This window comes from Salvelinus fontinalis, chromosome 27 (genome assembly GCF_029448725.1).
Source record: "Salvelinus fontinalis isolate EN_2023a chromosome 27, ASM2944872v1, whole genome shotgun sequence".
Lineage (NCBI taxonomy): Eukaryota > Metazoa > Chordata > Actinopteri > Salmoniformes > Salmonidae > Salvelinus > Salvelinus fontinalis.
This window is the reverse complement of record NC_074691.1, coordinates 30,879,318-30,903,922: the sequence shown is the minus strand read 5'-3', so window position 1 is coordinate 30,903,922 and position 24,605 is coordinate 30,879,318. Positions and strand designations below refer to the sequence as shown.

The following is a 24,605-nucleotide window of genomic DNA, read 5'->3' as shown; positions in this document are numbered from 1 at the left end:
TTTTTAAAGTGGCTGGAGTTGAGTCAGTATGTTGGCAGCGGCCGCTAAATGTTAGTGGTGGCTGTTTAACAGTCTGATGGCCTTGAGATAGAAGCTGTTTTTCAGTCTCTCGGTCCCTGCTTGGATGCACCTGTACTGACCTCGCCTTCTGGATGATAGCGGGGTGAACAGGCAGTGGCTTGGGTGGTTGTTGTCCTTGATGATCTTTATGGCCTTCCTGTGACATCGGGTGGTGTAGGTGTCCTGGAGGGCAGGTAGTTTGCCCCGGGTGATGCGTTCTGCCGACCTCACTACCCTCTGGAGAGCCTTACGGTTGTGTGCGGAGCAGTTGACGTACCAGGCGGTGATACAGCCCGACAGGATGCTCTCGATTGTGCATCTGTAGAAGTTTGTGAGTGCTTTTGGTGACAAGCCGAATTTCTTCAGCCTCCTGAGGTTGAAGAGGCGCTGCTGCGCCTTCTTCACAACGCTGTCTGTGTGGGTGGACCAATTCAGTTTGTCCGTGATGTGTACACCGAGGAACTTAAAACTTTCCACCTTCTCCACTACTGACCCGTCGATGTGGATAGGGGGGTGCTCCCTCTGCTGTTTCCTGAAGTCCACAATCATCTCCTTTGTTTTGTTGACGTTGAGTGTGAGGTTATTTTCCTGACACCACACTCCGAGGGCCCTCACCTCCTCCCTGTAGGCCGTCTCGTCGTTGTTGGTAATCAAGCCTACCACTGTAGTGTCGTCCGCAAACTTGATGATTGAGTTGGAGGCGTGCATGGCCACGCAGTCGTGGGTGAACAGGGAGTACAGGAGAGGGCTCAGAACGCACCCTTGTGGGGCCCCAGTGTTGAGGATCAGCGGGGTGGAGATGTTGTTACCTACCCTCACCACCTGGGGGCGGCCCGTCAGGAAGTCCAGGACCCAGTTGCACAGGGCGGGGTCGAGACCCAGGGTCTCGAGCTTGATGACGAGTTTGGAGGGTACTATGGTGTTAAATGCTGAGCTGTAGTCGATGAACAGCATTCTCTCATAGGTATTCCTCTTGTCCAGATGGGTTAGGGCAGTGTGCAGTGTGGTTGCGATTGCGTCGTCTGTGGACCTATTGGGTCGGTAAGCAAATTGGAGTGGGTCTAGGGTGTCCGGTAGGGTGGAGGTGATATGGTCCTTGACTAGTCTCTCAAAGCACTTCATGATGACGGAAGTGAGTGCTACGGGGCGGTAGTCGTTTAGCTCAGTTACCTTAGCTTTCTTGGGAACAGGAACAATGGTGGCCCTCTTGAAGCATGTGGGAACAGCAGACTGGGATAAGGATTGATTGAATATGTCCGTAAACACACCAGCCAGCTGGTCTGCGCATGCTCTGAGGACGCGGCTGGGAATGCCGTCTGGGCCTGCAGCCTTGCGAGGGTTAACACGTTTAAATGTTTTACTCACCTCGGCTGCAGTGAAGGAGAGCCCGCAGGTTTTGGTAGCGGGCCGTGTCAGTGGCACTGTATTGTCCTCAAAGCGGGCAAAAAAGGTATTTAGCCTGTCTGGGAGCAAGACATCCTGGTCCGCGACGGGGCTGGTTTTCTTTTTGTAATCCGTGATAGACTGTAGACCCTGCCACATACCTCTTGTGTCTGAGCTGTTGAATTGCGATTCAATTTTGTCTCTGTACTGGGACTTAGCCTGTTTGATAGCCTTGCGGAGTGAATAGCTACACTGTGTGTATTCGGTCATGTTTCCGGTCACCTTGCCCTGGTTAAAAGCAGTGGTTCGCGCTTTCAGTTTCACGCGAATGCTGCCGTCAATCCACGGTTTCTGGTTTGGGAACTACACTATGAAACAAAGATAAATGACAAAGAATGATAGTAAAAAGCTTTGGAGCACCTTCAATTAAATTCTGTGAAAAAAGGAAAACTCAACTCCTTCATTCATTGAATCAGATGGCTCATTCATCACAAAACCAACTGATATTGACAACTTCTTTAATCATTTTTTCAAGATTAGCAAACTTAGGCATAACATGCCAACAACAAATGATGATGCTACACATCCAAGTATAACTGACCAAGCATTGCAATTTTAAATTCCGTAAAGTTAGTGTGGAAGAGATGAAAAAATAATTGTTGTCTATCAACAATGACAAGCCACCGGGTCTGACAACTTGGATGGAAAATTACTGAGTATGATAGCAGACGATACTGCCACTCCTACTTGCCACATCTTCAATGTAAACCTACCAAAAAGTGTGTGCCCTCAGGCTTGGAGGGAAGCAAAATTCATTCCACTACCTAAGGATAGTAAAGCCCCCTTTACTGGCTCAAATAGCCAACCAATCAGCCTGTTACCAACCCTTAGTAAACTTTTGGAAAAATGTGTGTTTGACCAGATACAATGCTTTTTTACAGTAAACAAATTGACAACACCATGCTTATAGGGAAGGACAGTCAACAAGCACAGCCCTTACACAAATGACTGATGATTGGCTGAGAGAAATTGATGATAAATATATTGTGGGGACTGTTTTGCTAGACTACAGTGCGGCTTTTGACAATATTGATCATAGTCTGCTGCTGGAAAAACGTATGTGTTATGGCTTTACACCCCCTGCTATATTGTGGATAAAGAGTTACCTGTCTAACAGAACACAGAGGGTGTTCTTTAATGGAAGCCTCTCCAACATAATCCAGGTAGAATCAGGAATTCCCCAAGGCAGCTGTCCAGGCCCTTTACTTTTTTTCAATCTTTACTAATGAATTGCCACTGGCTTTGAGGAAAGTCAGAGTGTCTATGTATATGGATGACTCAACACTGTACAGTGGGGAGAACAAGTATTTGATACACTGCCGATTTTGCAGGTTTTCCTACTTACAAAGCATGTAGGGGTCTGTAATTTTCATCATAGGTACACTTCAACTGTGAGAGACTCCAGAAAATCCAGAAAATCACATTGTATGATTTTTAAGTAATTAATTTGCATTTTATTGCATGACATAAGTATTTGATCACCTACCAACCAGTAACAATTCCGGATCTCACAGAACTGTTAGTTTTTCTTTAAGAAGCCATCCTGTTCTCCACTCATTACCTGTATTAACTGCACCTGTTTGAACTCGTTACCTGTATAAAAGACACCTGTCCACACACTCAATCAAACAGACTCCAACCTCTCCACAATGGCCAAGACCAGAGAGCTGTGTAAGGACATCAGGGATAAAATTGTAGACCTGCACAAGGCTGGGATGAGCTACAGGACAATAGGCAAGCAGCTTGGTGAGAAGGCAACAACTGTTGGCGCAATAATTAGAAAATGGAAGAGGTTCAAGATGACGGTCAATCACCCTCGGTCTGGGGCTCCATGCAAGATCTCACCTCGTGGGGCATCAATGATCATGAGGAAGGTGAGGGATCAGCCCAGAACTACATGGCAGGACCTGGTCAATGACCTGAAGAAAGCTGGGACCACAGTCTCAAAGAAAACCATTAGTAACACACTACTCTGTCATGGATTAAAATCCTACAGCGCACGCAAGGTCCCCCTGCTCAAGCCAGCGTATGTCCAGGCCCGTCTGAAGTTTGCCAATGACCATCTGGATGATTCAGAGGAGGAATGGGAGAAGGTCATGTGGTCTGATGAGACAAAAATAGAGCTTTTTGGTCTAAACTCCACTCGCCGTGTTTGGTGGAAGAAGAAGGATGAGTACAACCCCAAGAACACCATCCCAACCGTGAAGCATGGAGGTGGAAACATCATTCTTTGGGGATGCTTTTCTGCAAAGGGGACAGGACGACTGCACCGTATTGAGGGGAGGATGGATGGGGCCATGTATCGCGAGATCTTGGCCAACAACCTCCTTCCCTCAGTAAGAGCATTGAAGATGGGTCGTGGCTGGGTCTTCCAGCATGACAACGACCCGAAACACACAGCCAGGGCAACTAAGGAGTGGCTCCGTAAGAAGCATCTCAAGGTCCTGGAGTTGTCACGCCCTGGCCTTAGTATTATTTGTTTTATTTATTATTTTAGTTAGGTCAGGGTGTGACATGGGGTATGTGTGTATTTTGGGGTATTATATGGTAGAGGGGGTGTATGTTGTAGTTTATGATTTTGTGTTGAGTGTATGTGTCTAGCTGTGTCTATGTTGGGTGTAGTTCTAGGAAAGTCTATGGTGGCCGGAATGGGTTCTCAATTAGAGACAGCTGATTTCGGTTGTCTCTAATTGGGAGCCATATTTAAGGCTGCCATAGGCTTTAGCTGTTTGTGGGTCATTGTTTGTGTATATGTATAGTTCGACGTAAGTAGTTTGTGTGTGCACTTACGTTTGAAGTTTTCACGATCGTTTGTTGTTTTCGTTAGTGTTGTAATAGTGTGTCGTGTTCATCTTCGTCGTTGTTATTAAAAAAGAAGATGTATTCAAATCATGTTGCGCCTTGGTCCTCTCGTTCATGTCAACGCGATCGTGACAGGAGTGGCCTAGCCAGTCTCCAGACCTAAACCCAATAGAAAATCTTTGGAGGGAGCTGAAAGTCCGCATTGCCCAGCGACAGCCCCGAAACCTGAAGGATCTGGAGAAGGTCTGTATGGAGGAGTGGGCCAAAATCCCTGCTGCAGTGTGTGCAAACCTGGTCAAGAACTACAGGAAACGTATGATCTCTGTAATTGCAAACAAAGGTTTCTGTACCAAATATTAAGTTCGGCTTTTCTGATGTATCAAATACTTATGTCATGCAATAAAATGCAAATTAATTACTTAAAAATTATACAATGTGATTTTCTGGATTTTTGTTTTAGATTCCGTCTCTCACAGTTGAAGTGTACCTATGATAAAAATGATAGACCTCTACATGCTTTGTAAGTAGGAAAACCTGCAAAATCGGCAGTGTATCAAATACTTGTTCTCCCCACTGTACATGTCAGCTACTACAGTACAGCGACTGAAATGACTGCAATACTTAACAAAGAGTTGCAGTTAGTTTCAGAGTGGGTGGCAAGGAATAAGTTAGTCCTAAATATTTCTAAAACTAAAAGCATTGTATTTGGGACAAATCATTCACTAAACCCTAAACCTCAACTAAAACTTGTAATTAATAATGTGGAAATTGAGCAAGTTAAGCTGACTATACTGCTTGTAGTAACCCTGGATTGTAAACTGTCATGGTCAAACATATTGATACAACAGTAGCTAAGATGGAGAGCAGTATGTCCATGATAAGGCGCTGCTCTACCTTCTTGACAGCACTGTTAACAAGGCAGGTCCTACAGGCCATAGTTTCTACCTTCTTGACAGCACTGTCAACAAGGCAGGTCCTACAGGCCCTAGTTTCTACCTTCTTGACAGCACTGTCAACAAGGCAGGTCCTACAGGCCATAGTTTCTACCTTCTTGACAGCACTGTCAACAAGGCAGGTCCTACAGGCCCTAGTTTCTACCTTCTTGACAGCACTGTCAACAAGGCAGGTCCTACAGGCCCTAGTTTCTACCTTCTTGACAGCACTGTCAACAAGGCAGGTCCTACAGGCCCTAGTTTCTACCTTCTTGACAGCACTGTCAACAAGGCAGGTCCTACAGGCCCTAGTTTCTACCTTCTTGACAGCACTGTCAACAAGGCAGGTCCTACAGGCCATAGTTTCTACCTTCTTGACAGCACTGTCAACAAGGCAGGTCCTACAGGCCCTAGTTTCTACCTTCTTGACAGCACTGTCAACAAGGCAGGTCCTACAGGCCCTAGTTTCTACCTTCTTGACAGCACTGTCAACAAGGCAGGTCCTACAGGCCCTAGTTTCTACCTTCTTGACAGCACTGTCAACAAGGCAGGTCCTACAGGCCCTAGTTTCTACCTTCTTGACAGCACTGTCAACAAGGCAGGTCCTACAGGCCCTAGTTTTGTTGTACCTGGACTACTATTAAGTCAGGTGCAACAAAAAGGACTTAGGAAAATTGCAGTTGGTTCAGAACAGGGCAGCATGGCTGGCCCTTGGATGGACACAGAGAGCTAATATTAATAATATGCATGTCAATCTCTCCTGGCTCGAAGTGGAGGAGAGATTGACTTCATCACTACTTGTTTTTATGAGAGGTATTGACATGTTGAATGCACCGAGCTGTCTGTTTGAACTACTGGCACACAGCTCGGACATCCATGCATGCCCCACAAGACATGCCACCAGAGCTCTCTTCACAGTCCCCAAGTCCAGAACAGACTATGGCACACAGTACAAAATAGAGCCATGAGTACATGGAACTCTATTCCACATCAAGTAACTGATGCAAGCAGTAAAATTAGATTTAAAAAACAGATAAAAAAACACCTTTTGGAACAGCGGGGACTGTGAAGCAACACAAACATAGGCACAGACACATGCATAAACACACACACGATAACATACGCACTATACACACATGTACACATGGATTTTGTACTGTATATACGTGGTAGTGGTAGAGTAGGGGCCTGAGGGCACACGGTCTGTGAATGTATTGTAATGTTTTTAAAATTGTATAAACTGCCTTAATGTATCCCCAGCTAATGGGGATACACAATAAATACAAATACAAATGAATGAGTCAAAATGCAGGAGATCAAGTGCACCTATAATGTATTCTGTGATATCAATGAATTGATCAATAGGCTGTAGGGACTAGTGCATGGGCTATTTACATTGACTGGATATAAATATTGTTTCATGCATTTGCCTATTTTCATATATAATAAGAGAGGCGTGATTTTCTCCATGTAGTCCTTACCTTTGTTATAAATAACATAGAGTTCCCTTATATTTCAAAACTCGAGTCTCAAGCTAAGCTGTATGATGAAGCTGGCAATATGTCAGTTGTTATAGTCTATTACTTGCAAGGCACATTGGAGCAAAAATTTAAATATAAATATATATATTTTATCACTGGACTGATGTTCATGTCTCAGCTGAAGGAGGGAGGCGAAGTGGAGGAGGGACGGGGGTCGAAATGGAGGAGGGACGGGGGTCGAAATGGAGGAGGGAGGGGGTCGAAGTGGAGGGGGTCGAAGTGGAGGGGGTCGAAGTGGAGGAGGGAGGGTTCGAAGTGGAGGAGGGAGGGGGTCGAAGTGGAGGAGGGAGGGGGTCGAAGTGGAGGAGGGAGGGGGTCGAAGTGGAGGGGGTCGAAGTGGAGAAGCAGATTTAACGTTTTCTAAAAGTGTTGAATAAAAACAGTGTTGTAGTGCTGATCGTTGTCTCTGAATGTCCTGAAACACTTTTTAAGGCCCTCCATTAGATTAATGCAATCAGTGACTGATATAAAGGGTCACTGGAGGCCCTTCATGGCGAAATCACTGATATCAAATAACTTGGCAAATGCTCCAACATCCTCTTCAATACTCAGTCTCTTTGTTCAGACATTTTACTTGTTTTTTCTAAGCAAGTTGGCTAGTGAGTCTTAGCTAGCTAGCTAACGGTGAATAGCCTACATGGTGTAGCCTAGTCTACACAGCAATAGCTACTGTTTACTGCACATGGTATAAGTGCGAAGTGACTTGCATAAACCCACCCATTACTTTAAAATTGAGAAGCCATTTTTTAAAATATATATTCAATTCAAATTCATTACATAGGCCTAAATTAAATATATTTTATGTACAGCACTTGATGTTATGTAAGATGTCCTTGAGTGTCTTGAAAGGCATCTGCCAAATGAAACGTATTATTATTATTGTCAATATACACTCAGTGGTCAGTTTATTAGGTACACCACATCGTTTACGAAAGTGGTTTGCTCCGAAAGACAGTAAGCCTCATGGCTTGCTCTATAAGCCAACAGACAGGCATGGAGGCATTCAGTTACTGTTTGATTGAACGTTATAATTGGAAAAACGATTGACTTATTAAGCAACTTTGCGCATGGTATGATCATCAGCGCCTGTCACGCTCGTTCCAGTATTTCAGAAATAGACAGTGTCTAGTGTTTACCGAGAATGTTTGCGACGAAGAAAAAACATCCAGTCAGCGGTAGTCCTGTGGGAGAAAACAGCTCTTTGATAAGAGGTCAAAGGAGAATAGCAAGAATTGAGCAAGCTAACAGGCGGGCCACAAACAGGCAAATAACGCTGCAGTACAACAGTACAACGTTGGTTCTTGTCACGGATGGGCTATTTCAACAGACAACCACACCGGGTTCCACTCCTATCAACTACAAACAAGAAGAAGCAGCTCCAGTGGGCATGAGATCACCAACACTGGACAATTGAGGAGTCGGACAAATCCCGGTTCCTGCTGTGTCAGGATTTGGCATAAGCAGCATGAGTCCATGGCCCCATCCTGCCTGGTGTCAATGGTACAGGTTGGTGGTGTAATGGTGTGGGGAATGTTTTCCTGGCACATGTTAGGTCCCTTGATACCAATTGAGAAACGTTTCCATGCCCTGAAAAATTCAGTCTGTTCTGGGGGCCCGACCTGGTACTAGATAGGTGGACCTAATAAACTTGCCACTGAGTGTATATCCCTTTCGTTTACCCACCCCCTCCCTACTGCTTGCTTTGAATTCCATGTGATGGTGTATGCATGTTTAGGCCAGTGCTTGACTTGACTTGGACTGAAATACAGGTGAAGTCGGAGGTTTACATACACTTAGGCTGGAGTCATTAATAAAACTCGTTTTTCAACCACTCCACAAATGTTGTTAACAAACTATAGTTTTGGCAAGTCGGTTAGGACATCTACTTTGTGCATGACACAAGTCATTTTCCAAACAATTGTTTACAGACAGATTATTTAACTTATAATTCACTGTATCACAATTCCAGTGGGTCAGAAGTTTACATACATTGAGTTGACTGTGCCTTTAAACAGCTTGGAAAATTCCAGAAAATTATGTCATGGCTTTAGAAGATTCTGATAGGCTAATTGACATCAGTTGAGTCAATTGGAGGTGTACTTGTGGATGTATTTCAAGGCCTACCTTCAAACTGTGTGCCTCTTTGCGTTACATCATGGGAAAATCAAAATAAATCAGCCAAGACCACAGAGAAAAGTCTGGTTCATCTTTGGGAGCAATTTCCAAACGCCTGAAGGTACCACATTCATCAGTACAAACAATAGTACGCAGTATAAACACCATGGGACCATGCAGCCGTCATACCGCTCAGGAAGGAGACGCATTCTGTCTCCTAGAGATGAACGGACTTTGGTGCAAAAAGTACAGAACAACAGCAAATTACCTTGTGAAGATGCTGGAGGAAACGGGTACAAAAGTATCTTTATCCACAGTAAAACGAGTCCTATATTGACATAACCTGAACGGCCACTCAGCAAGGAAGAAGCAACTGCTCCAAAACCGCCATAAAATAGCCAGACTACAGATTGCAACTGCACATGGAGACAAAGATCGTACTTTTTGGAGAAATGTCCTCTGGTCTGATGAAATGAAAATAGAACTGTTTGGCCATAATGGCCATCATTATGTTTGGAGGAAAAAGGGGGAGGCTTGCAAGCCGAAGAACACCATCCCAACCGTGAATGTAACGGCAGTCCTCCTCCTCTTCATCTGAAGAGGAGGAGTATTGAGGGAACCAAGGCGCAGCGTAGTGAAATGACATATTTTATTAACGAAAACACGAACTTGACTAAACTAACAAAACAACAAAACGGTGTAGACAGACCTAGACGACGAACTTACATAAAACAAGAAGAACGCACGAATAGGAAACATAGGCTACATAAACCGAACAAACCGTAAACAGTCCCGCGTGGTGTACAGACACAGACACGGAAGACAATCACCCACAACGAACACTGTGACAACGCCTACCTAAATATGACTCTTAATTAGAGGAACGCCAAACACCTGCCTCTAATTAAGAGCCATACCAGGCAACCCATAAACCAACACAGAAACAAAAAACATAGAATGCCCACCCAACCTCACGTCCTGACCAACTAACACACATAACAAACTAACAGAAATAGGTCAGGAACGTGACATAACCCCCCCCATAAGGTGCGAACTCCGGGCGCACCAGCACAAAGTCTAGGGGAGGGTCTAGGTGGGCATCTGACCACGGTGGTGGCTCAGGCTCCGGGCGAGGTCCCCACCCCACCATAATCAATCCTAGCCTCCATCTCCCCCTAAGAATGTCCACCCTCATTTTACCCCCACAAAATCCCCTTAGTAACATCAATGACAGGGACAGCACCGGGACAGAGAGATAGATCAAGACAGAGGGATAGCACAAGACAGAGGGATAGATCAGAATAAAGAGGTAGCTCAGGATAGAGAGGGAGAACAGGATAGAGGGGCAACTCCGGACTGAAAGGCAGCTCCGGACAGAGAGACAGCTCTGGACTGAGGGGCAGTTCTGGGTATATAGCCGTTTCTGGCTGAAGGGCAGCTCATGGCTGACTGACGAATCTGGACGCTCATGGCAGGCTGACGGCTCTCGACGCTCATGGCTGGCTGACGGCTCTCGACGCGCATGGCTGGCTGACGGCTCTCGACGCTCATGGCTGGCTGACGGCTCTCGACGCTCATGGCTGGCTGACGGCTCTCGACGCTCATGGCTGGCTGACGGCTCTCGACACTCATGGCTGGCTGACGGCTCTCGACGCTCATGGCTGGCTGACGGCTCTCGACGCTCATGGCAGGCTGACTGCTCTCGACGCTCATGGCAGGCTGACGGCTCTCGACGCTCAAGGCTCTCTGACGGCTCTGGCTGCTCATGGCTCGCTGGCGGCTCTGGCAGATCCTGTCTAGTTGGCGGCTCTGGCAGATCCTGTCTGGTTGGCGGCTCTGGCAGATCCTGTCTGACGGACGGCTCTAGCGGCTCCTGTCTGGCGGGCGGCTCTAGCGGCTCCTGTCTGGCGGACGGCTCTGTAGGCTCATGGCAGACGGGCGGCTTTGCAGGCTCATGGCAGACGGGCGGCTTTGCAGGCTCATTGCAGACGGATGGCTCAGACGGCGCTGGGGAGACGGATGGCTCAGATGGCGCTGGGGAGACGGATGGCTCAGATGGCGCTGGGGAGACGGATGGCTCTGGCCGGATAAGGCGCACTGTAGACCTGGTGCGTGGTGCCGGAACTGGAGGCACCAGGCTAAGGACACGCACCTTCATACTAGTGCGGGGAGCAGGGACAGGGCACACTGGACTCTCAAAGCCCACTCTATACCTGGTGCGTGGTACCGGCACTGGTGGCACCGGGCTGAGGGCAAGCACATCAGGATTAGTAGGGGGAGAAGGAACAGTGCGTACAGGGCTCTGGAGATGCACAGGAGGCTTAGTGCGTGGTGCCGGAACTGGAGGCACCGAACTGGATACACGCACTACAGGGAGAGTGCGTGGAGGAGGAACAGGGCTCTGGAGACGCACTGGTAGCCTAGTGCGTAATGTAGGCACTGTAGGTACTAGGCGGGGGCTGGGAGGTAGCGCCGGAAATACCGGACCGTGCAGGCGTACTGGCTCTCTTGAGCATTGAGCCTGCCCAACCTTACCTGGTTGAATGCTCCCGGTCGCCCGACCAGTGCGGGGAGGTGGAATAACCCGCACCGGGCTATGTAGGCGAACCTGGGAAACCATGCGTAAGGCAGGTGCCATGTATGCCGGCCCGAGGAGACGCACTGGAGACCAGACGCGTTGAGCCGGCCTCATGACACCTGGCTCAATGCCCAATCTAGCCCTACCAGTGCGGGGAGGTGGAATAACCCGCACTGGGCTATGCACTCGTACAGGAGACACCGTGCGCTCTACTGCGTAACACGGCGCCTGCCCGTACTCCCGCTCTCCACGGTAAGCCTGGGAAGTGGGCGCAGGTCTCCTACCTGCCCTTGGCCCACTACCTCTTAGCCTCCCCCCAAGAAATTTTTGGGTGTTACTCATGGGCTTTTTGGGCTTCCGTGCAAGACGCGTCCCCTCATAACTCCGGTTCCTCTCTCTCTTTTCCTACGCTCTCCGAACTGCCTCCAGCTGTTCCCATGGACGGTGATTCACTTTCGCCCATGGTCCTTCTCCGTTAAATACTTGCTCCCAACTCCACAAGTCCTGTATACTCTCCCGTTGCTCGAAATTCCGCTGCTTGGTTCTGGATTTTTGGTGGGTGATTCTGTAACGGCAGTCCTCCTCCTCTTCATCTGAAGAGGAGGAGTATTGAGGGAACCAAGGCGCAGCGTAGTGAAATGACATATTTTATTAACGAAAACACGAACTTGACTAAACTAACAAAACAACAAAACGGTGTAGACAGACCTAGACGAACTTACATAAAACAAGAAGAATGCACGAATAGGAAACATAGGCTACATAAACCGAACAAACCGTAAACAGTCCCGCGTGGTGTACAGACACAGACACGGAAGACAATCACCCACAACGAACACTGTGACAACGCCTACCTAAATATGACTCTTAATTAGAGGAACGCCAAACACCTGCCTCTAATTAAGAGCCATACCAGGCAACCCATAAACCAACACAGAAACAGAAAACATAGAATGCCCACCCAACCTCACGTCCTGACCAACTAACACACATAACAAACTAACAGAAATAGGTCAGGAACGTGACAGTGAAGCACGGGGGTGGCAGCATCATGTTGTGCGGGTGATTGCTGCAGGAGGGACTGGTGCACAAAATAGATGGCATCATGAGGAGGAAAATTATGTGGATATATTGAAGCAACATCTCAAGACATCAGTCAGGAAGTTAAAGCTTGGTCGCAAATGGGTCTTCCAAATGGACAATGACCCCAAGCATACTTCCAAAGTTGTGGCAAAATGGCTTAAAGTCAAGGTATTGGAGTGGCCATCACAAAGCCCTGACCTCAATCCCATAGAACATTTGTGTGCAGAACTGAAAAAGCATGTGCGAGCAAGGAGGCCTACAAACCTGACTCAGTTACACCAGCTCTGTCAAGTGGAATGGGCCAAAATTTATTGTGGGAAGGTTGTGGAAGGCCACCCGAAACGTTTGACCCAAGTTAAACAATTTAAAGGCAATGCTACCAAATACTAATTGAGTGTATGTAAACTTCTGATGTGATGAATGTGATGAAAGAAATAAAAGCTGAAATAAATAATTATCTTTACTATTATTCTGACATTTCACATTCTTAAAATAAAGTGGTGATCCTAACTGACCTAAAACAGGGATTTTTTACTTGGATTAAATGTCAGGATATGTGAAAAACGTATATGTGAAAAACGAGTTTAAATGTATTTGGCTAAGGTGTATGTAAACTTCAGACTTCAACTGTAGGTGCCGATACTCATTTCGGTGCCGAGACTGTTTAAATTTAGGTGCAGGAATTCCGCAATACTTTTGAGCTAATATTCTATAGAAGGTTCAGAAACTCAAGCAGAAGAAAATTGTAGGTGCCATTACTCAGTTCCGGAGAGCTGCTGGCCAAGTCAAGTACTGTAGTGTGTTAAGGTAAAAATACAAATAATCTCCTGTTTGAAACACTGACAAGGAGAGAATAAAAAAAAATATATATATACTGTGTATATATATATATATGTATGTATTTTTTTGTTGCTCAATCTGATTACGTGGGCCTGGTTCCCCAGTGGGTGGGCCTGGCTCCCCAGTGGGTGGGCCGGCACCCACCCAAACCCACACGTGCCTGTACCCCTGGTTTGAATGTTTTTTAATGGCTGCCGAACTGTCTCTTTGCTCTGTTGACAGGACCAACACAGGTAGACAACTCCCTCAGACAACTCACTCAACAGGTCAAACTTAACCAACCTGACCTATGACCTCTGCCCAGAAAAATAGACGCACTCCCACTAACCATTTGAAACACAAAATCACATGAGAGGGAGAGAACACAGCAGACATGAAAAAGATATATATCGGCAAAACGGCACTAAAAGTCTCCCGAAATGGCAGTAAACATCAGAAAAAGAGGTAAGAGAGAATAATTCAGAAGCTATTCATCCCTCCATCTCTCCATCTGCCCACTGGGTTCATTTCACCCTCCCCATCTTTGTCAAGTGGTCGTGAACAACTCGAATGTCCGTCCTCCTAACGGAATCATTATCCCGCCTCATTGTTTTCTCACCGCCGACCGCCATCTAAATGAAAACACTCATTACCGTGTGACTCAGCTGCCGTTTCCAGAGGTCACTAATGTGTGATTCCCATTGGGCGATTGACTTCATAAACTCATTCTATTGTCATGTAACAAACACCTGTGGTGAGCCATGCATCTTGTTGTTAGTACCTGGCAAGGGGGTTGTTATACAGTAGCATGAAAAACATTCAAACAGTGCCCCCCCAAAAACATTTTACTAACCATTGGTTACAGAATGGGATGATATTCAAATATTTGGATATTGTTATTCCATTTAGTCATAAACGTGTTAGGTGTGAAACTTAGAGTAAGTAGGAAGGTAAACTGGAGATGAGTATTACTAAACACAGGAGGGATTAACAGTATTATCACTCCACTTACTGTACCTTCTTTAATTTATTTTTTATCTCAGAAGCAATTGCTTAGTTTCCAGTCATATGTTAAGAGCACGTTCTGCTTGCCTTAATGGGAATCTGAAACGTTGTTGCATGTGTATCATGGCCTATGGTGGTTGTGTTTTGTCTGTGTTCTGTAGGAGTGTGTGTGTTTGGAATGTGGATTGGAGCATTTGCGTGTATGTGTTTGCGTCGTTCTGGTGAATTCATGTAATTTGCACAGTCATTGTATTCAGTTTAATTCAAGATATTATCTCCATGATTAAAACCCCCCAAAACATTGAAATGATAATTGGATTGCCCTTTTAATTAAGGGACGTCACCTTTAAAAGGAAACATCTTCATTTTCATCCTCTTACGTTTCTCTTGCATTTTGCTACACCTGCAATAACATCAGCTAAATATGTGTATGTGACAATACATTTGATAAGATTTGGCCTGTACACGCAACCCCTTCCTCCTTCTATGATCTTGTTAAGGAGATAGAGGGATGAGAGCACAGTGGCCACATATCTCACCGCTCTCTCCCTCTCTTCCATTTCTCTCTCTCTCTCTCTCTCTCCCTCTTACTCGCGCTCTCTCTCGCTCTCTCCCTCGCTCTCTGTTATTGGTGATCTCCCAGCAGATAGAGTCATTACCATACTTCCTCCATCTGTCCATCAATACAGGCCCATTAGCCTGCCATGGAAACTCAAACCCATCAAAGGGGAGAGGGATGCATTTATTTGACTTCTCACACCTACTTGTTATTAGATTGGGTCTCAGGTTGTGCCGGGGCTTTATAAATAGTCCACATTGTGCTGTCTCGTTGAATTACATATGGGAGATCACTATTCAGTGAATTGCACATGGGATATTATTATTCAGTAAATTACACATGGGAGATCACTATTCGCTGAATTACACATGGGAGATCACTATTCAGTGAATTACACGTGGGAGATCACTATTCACTGAATTACACATGGGAGATCACTATTCACTGAATTACACATGGGGGATCACTATTCAGTGAATTACACATGGGAGATCACTATTTAGTGAATTACACATGGGAGATCACTATTCGCTGAATTACACATGGGGGATCACTATTCAGTGAATTACACATGGGAGATCACTATTTAGTGAATTACACATGGGAGATCACTATTCACTGAATTACACGTGGGGGATCACTATTCAGTGAATCCAAGCCGTCTAAATCTTTTCCTGTGATTGATTACAGATCATAGAGCCATATTTCATAGTAGGTTACGTCCCAAAAGGCACCGTCCCAAAAGGCACCCTATTCTCTATAGGGCACTGCTTTTGACCGGAGCCTTCTGGCTAAAAGTAGTGCACTATATAGGGAACAGGGTGCCATTTGTGACAAAGCCTTAGTTTAAAGTGATCCTGTAAGTCACTGTAACCACTCTAGCTGATTATGGTGGTGGTTTTCTGTGCTATGCGTCAATGTTGTAAGGTATTAGGTACTAGAGCTGAATGTTATTGGAAGCTAAAGGCAGACTGAACTTTATATTCTTTAAGTGCATATAGAATATATGATTTGGGAATTCAAAACGTTTCCATCACCACTGTATGATGCGTATTGTTCATGGGTCATCACACAAGACTCCCATTACATCTTATTTATACTCAATGTAACATATAAAATATATGCATATAATATAACATGAAGTTACCCCAGTAATATGTCTCTCACTATGTCTGATGCCTGGTGTGTTTTTGTCCCTCACAGCTCTTTGCAGGAACAGAAAGAGGACCTCCGGAAGCGTCTGTCCTACACCACCCACAAACTGGAGCTGTTAGAGAGCGAGTTTGACTCCACCCGACAGTACCTGGAGACAGAGCTACGCCGTGCCCAGGAGGAACTCGACAAGTTCACCGACAAACTACGCAGGTATTCCTAACCACATAACCACACTTTTTTTTAAATCACATTCTATTGATTTTGTTGTGTTTTTCTGTCTGGAAATATATCAGACTGGATAAATATACCAGACTGGTTACCTATCAAGGTAAAGCCCTAAAACTAACACAGGATACCTATCAAGGTAAAGCCCTACAACTAACACAGGATACCTATCAAGGTAAAGCCCTACAACTAACACAGGATACCTATCAAGGTAAAGCCCTACAACTAACACAGGAATGCATTATCATGACGGACACATAGCATAGACATCATTAATCCAAAGGGTGCAGAATGTGTTCAATTATTAATAGTGTGAGTTGGTAAGCCAGTGTCATTGTGTGTCTCCTGGTAGAATACAAAGCAGCTACTCAGCACTGCAGAGGATCAACCAGGACCTGGAGGATAAGATCCATAGAAATGTAAGTGAAGTGTGCGTGTGTGTGCGCGCATGCGCACATATGTGCTTGTGTTTGAGTGTGCGAAAACGTTCATGCATGTTTGTGTACACCTGTAGTTGTGTGTGCATGCAGTGGTCTTTACTCTTTAGAAAAGGCAATGAAAAGCACTGAGCAATGGATTTGAATATGAATACACTAGCTGTTGGTACCACTGACGTTAATTGCAGCCTATTTCAATAGCCTGTCCTCCTTCCTTTGGCAGTTGGATAGCAAGCCCATTGTTCTGAGCTAGCCTTGCGACTTACATCTTTTGTCAGATGGCAAAAGGAAGGATACAATTAACCATCCTGCCATTCCAGCATTGTACGATCATCATGTGTCTTCTTCCTCGTTCTCTGAATAGACAGCTGAATATCTCCCTCTCTGAATCTGTTAAGGAAAAGATAATCATGATCACAAAGAGCTGGAACTTTAAGATGTTGCAGGTTGATAGCGAGGAGGAGTGGAGCGGGTCTTTGTTTCATGGAACGTAGAGGGACTGAATAATTTATCAAAACGCATACGTCTTTTTTTATTGGATGTTAAGCTGTGAATCCTTATCAGTTACATATCTATTCAGCTCAGATGCTCCCTCTTTAGGGGTTACCGCGGTGATGATGTAGTTATCCTGTGCTCAGTAGATAATTGACTAACTTTTTTTACACTTCACAAACCCCTGATCTGAGTTTATTGCAGTTCAATAGGGGAAAAAAACCTAAACATAGTCTCTCTCTTTCTCTTAAAATTTTTTTTAAATAAAAATGTCAAACAAAATATAACCTACAATAAACAGACGCACACAAATTCCAACAAACATCAATGACATCACAGCTGCTCAAAACCACATGTTGCCACAGCATCCATACCCATCCCATTTGTCTCACTCCAACTTTTACTCTCATTCTTCATACCTTGGGCTTCCAGTGTATGTAACACTCTATGCCATTATGCCCTCAAATTGCGCTATTCTATTTCTCTATGTAACCAACACTTTTTCAATATTTAAATAATAATGCATTTGATTTATCTACTGTCTTAACGATGGAGTTTAAAAGTTTTTTCAAAATGATTGACGAGAAAAGTATAGTTCTACCCATTGGGTATCTCACTGCCCGTTCATATGCCATGTTTTGAAATATGCAGATAGATCGATTAAAAGTAATCTTAAATTGTAAAACTTCGGACAGCCAACTTTCTAACTCTGCCCATAACTGTTGGACTTCATAGCACTCCCAGAAGGAATGAATTATTGAGTCTTTGTTCATTTTCCACTTAAGACATGACTGCCGTTCTGCTGTAGGATTTGTGAATTTTGTATCTTGTACAATACATGACTATATAATCTCCCTCCATCTTGTGCCAATGTCAGTTATTTCTGATATTTAAGTCTTGGTTCAGTTGGATATTTTCAGTTGGATAGGCTCTCTGCAAGGATTTGTATATCTTTCCTATCATATTAGTATCCTTTTCCAACTCAAATAGGATTTCCTCAACATTGCTCTGATGTCCAAAATAAAATAAAAAAGCTACGTTTTCCAATCTCGAGGTGAAATATTTTCTTACTATTGTAAGTGCCTATTAAGTGCTAAATAAAGTAACAGGGTTGACCGTAACAGGGTTGACCGTAACAGGGTTGACCGTAACAGGGTTGACCGTAACAGGGTTGACCGTAACAGGGTTGACGATTTCATCCTAAATCAGCCATGAATCCCCTTGTGACAGGAGGAATGGAAGTGTGTTGTGTGCAACAGGGAGGGACAATTGAATGCAAACTTCACATTTGTATTTTTTATTGTTACAAACATTTCAAGCCTGTCTATCTATGGGTAACAGGGTTGACATGTTATTCTCCACCCACTCAGTTTTCCACCACAAAACAAAAAAAAAAAGTGGCAAAAAAGTGTAAAACCTGCTCACCTCCCTTTACACTATGACTTGACTACTAGATGTTCAATGTTTCTTTTGAAAAACATATTTAAAAATGATTATTTCACCATATTAAAACAAGAGTTCGGGTTCACATAACAGCATTCTTTGGCTTGTAAAATCCAATATTTGTGGACAATTTCTACTTAATATATCAAAGGGAAGCAAAGGTACTCATTTTGCGGAATGACCAAACAAAACATTTACATACCTTTTATGCAGTTACTTCAATAAACACTTTGCGGCCTCCAGTAAAAAATAGGTCAACTATGTTTCTGGGATAAGAATAAAACGTTTTATTTTATTTTGGGCAAAAGTAAAGCATGCTTGAAGTTATTGCACTCTTAATCCTTCTGTTGTGTTCGTTTCATGTTGATTAATTCTGTGTACCTGGTCCAAAATGACCGCCCCATTATAGCTGATTATAAATCCATAATAATACATATATTATCACCTATTGTTGTGTTAGATATTTTTATCAACATAAGTTCTTGTGAACATTACATGTTTTGAACTTCTATTTGCTATTTATGGCCTCTAGTAATGGCCTTTAGTAAAAAAAAACATAATGTATGGATTATTTTGACTATAACAAATACTCAGATGAAACATATTGTGCTATTTATCACAGCCTACTTTGTGTCAAAGTTTAACAATGACTCTCTCCTCCTCACCAGTGTCATGATCAAAGATATGGACAAGAGTCTCACATACAGTATATCGTTTGGTCATTGTGCTGCCACAGAATGAATTGTGAGCAAGGCCTCAAAAAAGCTTTATATACCAGAGCTGCGAGAAAAGTTCAATTTAATATTGAAAAAATGTTGCGATTGTTCGTGAGAATGCCAACACGTGTGGTTCCCGTGGGGAAAGATTCTATTGGGGAAAGGTTCCCGTTGGGGTTGCCATGGAAGCCAAGAAGGGGAGTGAGGTGTGTGTGTGTGTGTGTGTGTGTGTGTGTGTGTGTGTGTGTGTGTGTGTGTGTGTGTGTGTGTGTGTGTGTGTGTGTGTGTGTGTGTGTGTGTGTGTGTGTGTGTGTGTGTGTGTGTGTGTGTGTGTGTGTGTGTGTGTGTGTGCTCAAACACACATGCATGTGGGGGTCTGGGAGAGGAAGTGTATCCATCTGATGAATGGGCATGTGCCTGGACTCAATTTTATACACTAATTGTAGTCTCACCCATTCATTTCTAATGACGGTCATTTTTGACAGGGAACATCACAGGTGTACAAAAGTTAAATAAAACACCCAAAACGTAATGAAAATCATCCAAATGTATGTTGTGTGTTCAGATGCCCTGTGTGGACAAGTCATGGAACCTTAAATGACAATCAGATTAAATTAACTACATTTTTCAGAGAGAAAACTTGTAAAATGGTTCAATTCAACCGGAACACAGCAGGAGGGTTAAAAAAAGGGTTTCGAAAGCGTTCTTCGGCTGTACCCATACCACCCTTTTTGGTTACAGGTAGAACCCTCTGGGGAATGGTTCTACATTGAACCCAAAGGGGTTCTACCTGGATTCAAAATGGTTCTACCTGGAACCTTTTAGGTATGTAGCTCAACAGAACAATATTTAGGCTACAATGTGAGATGGTTCCACTAAAAAAAGGTATTGTTTGTTATACAAGATTAGACCGGAACGTTCCAGGGAAAAACCTGAAAAAAACAAAAACAATCCACAGTACAATTTGGTTAATCTTCCACCATTACTATCATCCACTTTCATATTCAGATTCCTGCCTTCATGATGTTCACATTCCTCTTCCCTTCGGCCTCATCTGTAGTGAGGTAGTTCTGTTCTCAGGTCTCAGGAAGCAGCAAGACCAGAGCCCCATCAGTCAATGACAGGCTGCTGAACACTGCTGTAGGGATGCACCAGTGGTACATGGCCAATAGATAGAGCACTGAACATCAGCTGTACCAGAAAGATGTCCAAGGCACATTTACCAACATTTAGAGAGAGGCAGAAGTAGCCAAAGATTAATGCAAACCATGCAAATGATAAAATAAGAACATATTTTTTAGCACAGGTGAAGCAAATAGAACCTTTATGCCTTATTTATGTATTTTCCTCACCTCAGTCACTCCAGTAGAGTATCTGTATTTTCCTCACCTCAGTCGCTCCAGTAGAGTATCTGTATTTTCCTCACCTCAGTCACTCCAGTAGAGTATCTGTATTTTCCTCACCTCAGTCACTCCAGTAGAGTATCTGTATTTTCCTCACCTCAGTCACTCCAGTAGAGTATCTGTATTTTCCTCACCTCAGTCACTCCAGTAGAGTATCTGTATTTTCCTCACCTCAGTCACTCCAGTAGAGTATCTGTATTTTCCTCACCTCAGTCACTCCAGTAGAGTATCTGTATTTTCCTCACCTCAGTCACTCCAGTAGAGTATCTGTATTTTCCTCACCTCAGTCACTCCAGTAGAGTATCTGTATTTTCCTCACCTCAGTCACTCCAGTAGAGTATCTGTATTTTCCTCACCTCAGTCACTCCAGTAGAGTATCTGTATTTTCCTCACCTCAGTCACTCCAGTAGAGTATCTGTATTTTCCTCACCTCAGTCACTCCAGTAGAGTATCTGTATTTTCCTCACCTCAGTCACTCCAGTAGAGTATCTGTATTTTCCTCACCTCAGTCACTCCAGTAGAGTATCTGGAACTCTGCGTTTGTTGTTTGCTACAACTCTAAGAATCAACCCGTTAGCTTCTTTGGTTAACCCCCGACCAAGTTACCACCTTGCTGACTCCGGAATAAACCATATGTAAATGAGAAACAGTGCTTGTGGTGCCACCATCACATATTGGGTAATTCTTCAGTCCCAGATGAGGCACACCAAACCAGCCAGGACACATTGTCCAACACCAGCAAACATCTAGTTTATACAGGAGGCAAAGAATCGCCTGGTCATTCCAACCCATTTAGTGGCTAATACAGTGTTGTTGACTCAATATCCTCCTATGGCAGCCGCTAGTATAAACTGGGATACCAGGTATACGTACAGGTTTGCAGACAGGCCTGTTGTCACAGTAAAAATTTGCATGAGAACCACAGGTAGCGGAGTTGCTTGTCTATGACCATACGATTCAGCAGTGGGTACAAACAAGAGGGAACCAAAAACAATACCAGCCATGAACATAGTTTGTGCGACTCCAACTAAATTATCTTTCCCACACACCAGATCAAAACTAGTGTCTATGGTGGTTTCATACAGTATCTTATCGTAGACCCATCCCTTCTGCCACTCAAGGGTCTGAATCCATTCTTCATGATGGTGTTAATTTCCCAGTCCACTGGGTTAAACATCAGATACCTACTGAAGGCTCCATGCTGCTCCCGGGGCATGGTCAGATTCAGCTGTTCCTCACGGCTCAGATTGCCACCAGCTCTAAGGATCCAGTCAGTGTAAGTGGCACCCAGAGTCTGTCTGGACAAAAATAAAACTAGTGAATAGTACTGGGAATATGAGGTTTGGCAGACATAGTCCAAACAGTATAAGCTAACAATCCAAAGTCTCCAACGTTAATCAGGATCTCGCCAAATTCAACCATCTTGATACCAGGCAGTGCCAGAGATTCCTAGCAAGTGGCAAGAAAATTCTGCTTCAGTCAGAAGCCCCAGACAGTTCATTTGGCTCAAAATAGAAGCAACTTCTATAGATGATGCAATTTAAAGTCTAACTACTGGACAATCTTCAACTGGTATGTGGATCATTCATTTTTGGGGGAACAGCTGCACACAATGCCAAGTTAAGGCAAGGGCTGTCTTGGTGGACTTAGTAGAGTCTTGTTTTATAAAACATTTTATGAGGTACAATCCGTCTTGGTGAAGCCTGTCCCTGTAATTTCTGATAAGTTAACTTGGTGAAGCTTGTTGCTGTAATTTATGATACGTTGACTTGGTGAAGCCTGTAGCTGTAATTTCTGATACGTTGACTTGGCTGGAGAGAAAGGAGACTCAAAGCCACAGAGCTTTGTGGTACAGGTAGTCATATGAGGTAGTCATGTGAGGTAGTCAAGTGAGAATACAATGGCTAATAGCACCAGAGGCTAATAGCACCAGAAACTAATCGCACCAGAGACTAAACAGGATGGTATAATTGCCCTGGTGGCAAACATCAGCTAAAGGCATGATGGCTAGAAAGGCCTGGAGGCCAAAGGCATTATGGCTAGAAAGGCCTGGAGGCTAAAGGCATGATGGTTAGAACGGCCTGAAGGCTAAAGGCATGATGGCTAGAAAGGCCTGAAGGCTGAAAGCATGATGGCTAGAAAGGCCTAAAGGCTAAAGGCATGATGGCTAGAAAGGCCTGAAGGCTGAAGGCAAATTTTTCTTCTGAGACTCAAAATTATATAGTCATTCTGAATTGTGTATACATGCATCAATACAGATATTGGTAGATATGAAACTGATGCAACTTTCAGTTAAATAATGAGAACACCTACTATGCTGTGATGTTGTCCGGAACAGAGAGGGAAATTCAGATGTTTTAGCCAGTTAAAGGTTGGATTGTCATGACGAGTTGAGGGCCTCTGTGAGTTCTGTGTCCTGTGTGATCTGGGGCACAGAGCATTACACTTGAATACTTTTAGAACATTTTAAGTTATGTGTAACCAATTAAGCAGTTTACTCATGATATGTTATCTGGCTTGGGTTCTCCCCCGTCCTCAATCTAATTTACTCTCTGAGGCACAGCAAATCTCATCTGACCCCACAGCCCTCCAAACCAAGTGGGAATTAGCTACATTACATGAAATCAAAGAAAAAACACTAATGTATTTGCAAAGTGATTTTGATTTGAGTCTGACACGAGTCTTTGTTTTCCTCAGTCTCAGCACCATGACAACGAGAAGAGAGCCCTGAGCAGAGAGATCATCGTGCTCAACAACCACCTGATGGAGGCCAAGCTGACCATTGGAAAACTACAAGAGGACAATGTAAGGGCCTGGCTAATATGGACTCTCTCTATCAACACTCTATGAGGTCAGATGTAGAGGTCATCAAAAGTGTAGTCCCAACCCTCAAAGTGTATTGTAACGACCTTAGTATACATCACCTATAGCGTCTTCGCCAACAGGTTACACCTTCTTTGTGTAATAGCAAAGGTGTTGCACTGAGTTCAAGTCCCGGGTTCTGGCTCCTCTCCTAAGTCAGTGCTGCGTGTTCTTTAACTCTTTAAAGCATGTTTTCTTCTAACACAGTGTAACACATTCTGTCCTATAGGACCTGTACAGGAAGGACTGTAACCTGGCCGCCCAGCTGCTCCAGTGCAACAAGTCCCATTATAGGACCCAGCTTTCTGAGGTGAGTCCTCCACCAACAGCACTACCAATCAGACCAACTGGGTTCAAATTTACAATTAGCTTTGTATCAAATACTTTGAGCATTGGAGGTATGGACACGATGTGCAGGGCTGCAAATATAAGCATGAGTCTTGATCCATTCACATCGATCAATGCATGAGCAAGGATTAAGGGCTAAAACCTGGGCTCTCAACACAAGCTCACGCAGTTCTAAACATCCAATATATCAACAGTCTGAATCATGATTACTCCACTGATGGATTGCTAATGAAGCAAATGTTTGACAGTGATTAACAATGGAAAGCTGTAGCTACACTATGTGACAGGTGGTTGAGTAATTGATGGAAGATAGCGAAGCACTAAGACACTAACCGCTAAATATATGCATAGGGAGATGGAGATTTGAGTGGGCCCAACAGTGCCCATGCTACTTTTGTTGCCCAGCAGCAAAGGAACAAGTGAGTATTGATCAGTGCGTTAGTGCCAGGGCAGATTGGCAAGGCTTTCCACTGTATTAGCCCTGGGACTCGTGCCCGGACCGCATGGCAAGAGCAGATTCCAAAGCTGGCACGTTGCCTTTACCGTTAAAAAATGCCTCATCACATTTGGCACAATGAGGACGGAAT

At 44.2% G+C, this 24,605-nt stretch overlaps 1 protein-coding gene and 1 pseudogene across 2 annotated transcripts in view; one reads left to right on the top strand and one right to left on the bottom strand.

Annotated features, from left to right (window-relative positions):
- LOC129825445 (brain-enriched guanylate kinase-associated protein-like) overlaps window positions 1-24,605 on the top strand; it is a 55,573-nt gene that overhangs the window by 25,384 nt on the left and 5,584 nt on the right. The window contains exons 2-6 of one of the 2 annotated variants that reach the window (XM_055885554.1): window positions 13,617-13,838; window positions 16,141-16,302; window positions 16,670-16,736; window positions 23,506-23,613; window positions 23,900-23,980. In XM_055885554.1, the coding sequence (XP_055741529.1) occupies window positions 13,768-13,838; window positions 16,141-16,302; window positions 16,670-16,736; window positions 23,506-23,613; window positions 23,900-23,980 (489 nt within the window). In that variant the 5' untranslated portion in view covers window positions 13,617-13,767. The remainder of the gene's footprint in view (window positions 1-13,616; window positions 13,839-16,140; window positions 16,303-16,669; window positions 16,737-23,505; window positions 23,614-23,899; window positions 23,981-24,605) is intronic. The other variant, XM_055885555.1, reaches the window with a different exon arrangement.
- Window positions 18,519-22,281, bottom strand: LOC129825447 (solute carrier family 22 member 14-like; annotated as a pseudogene).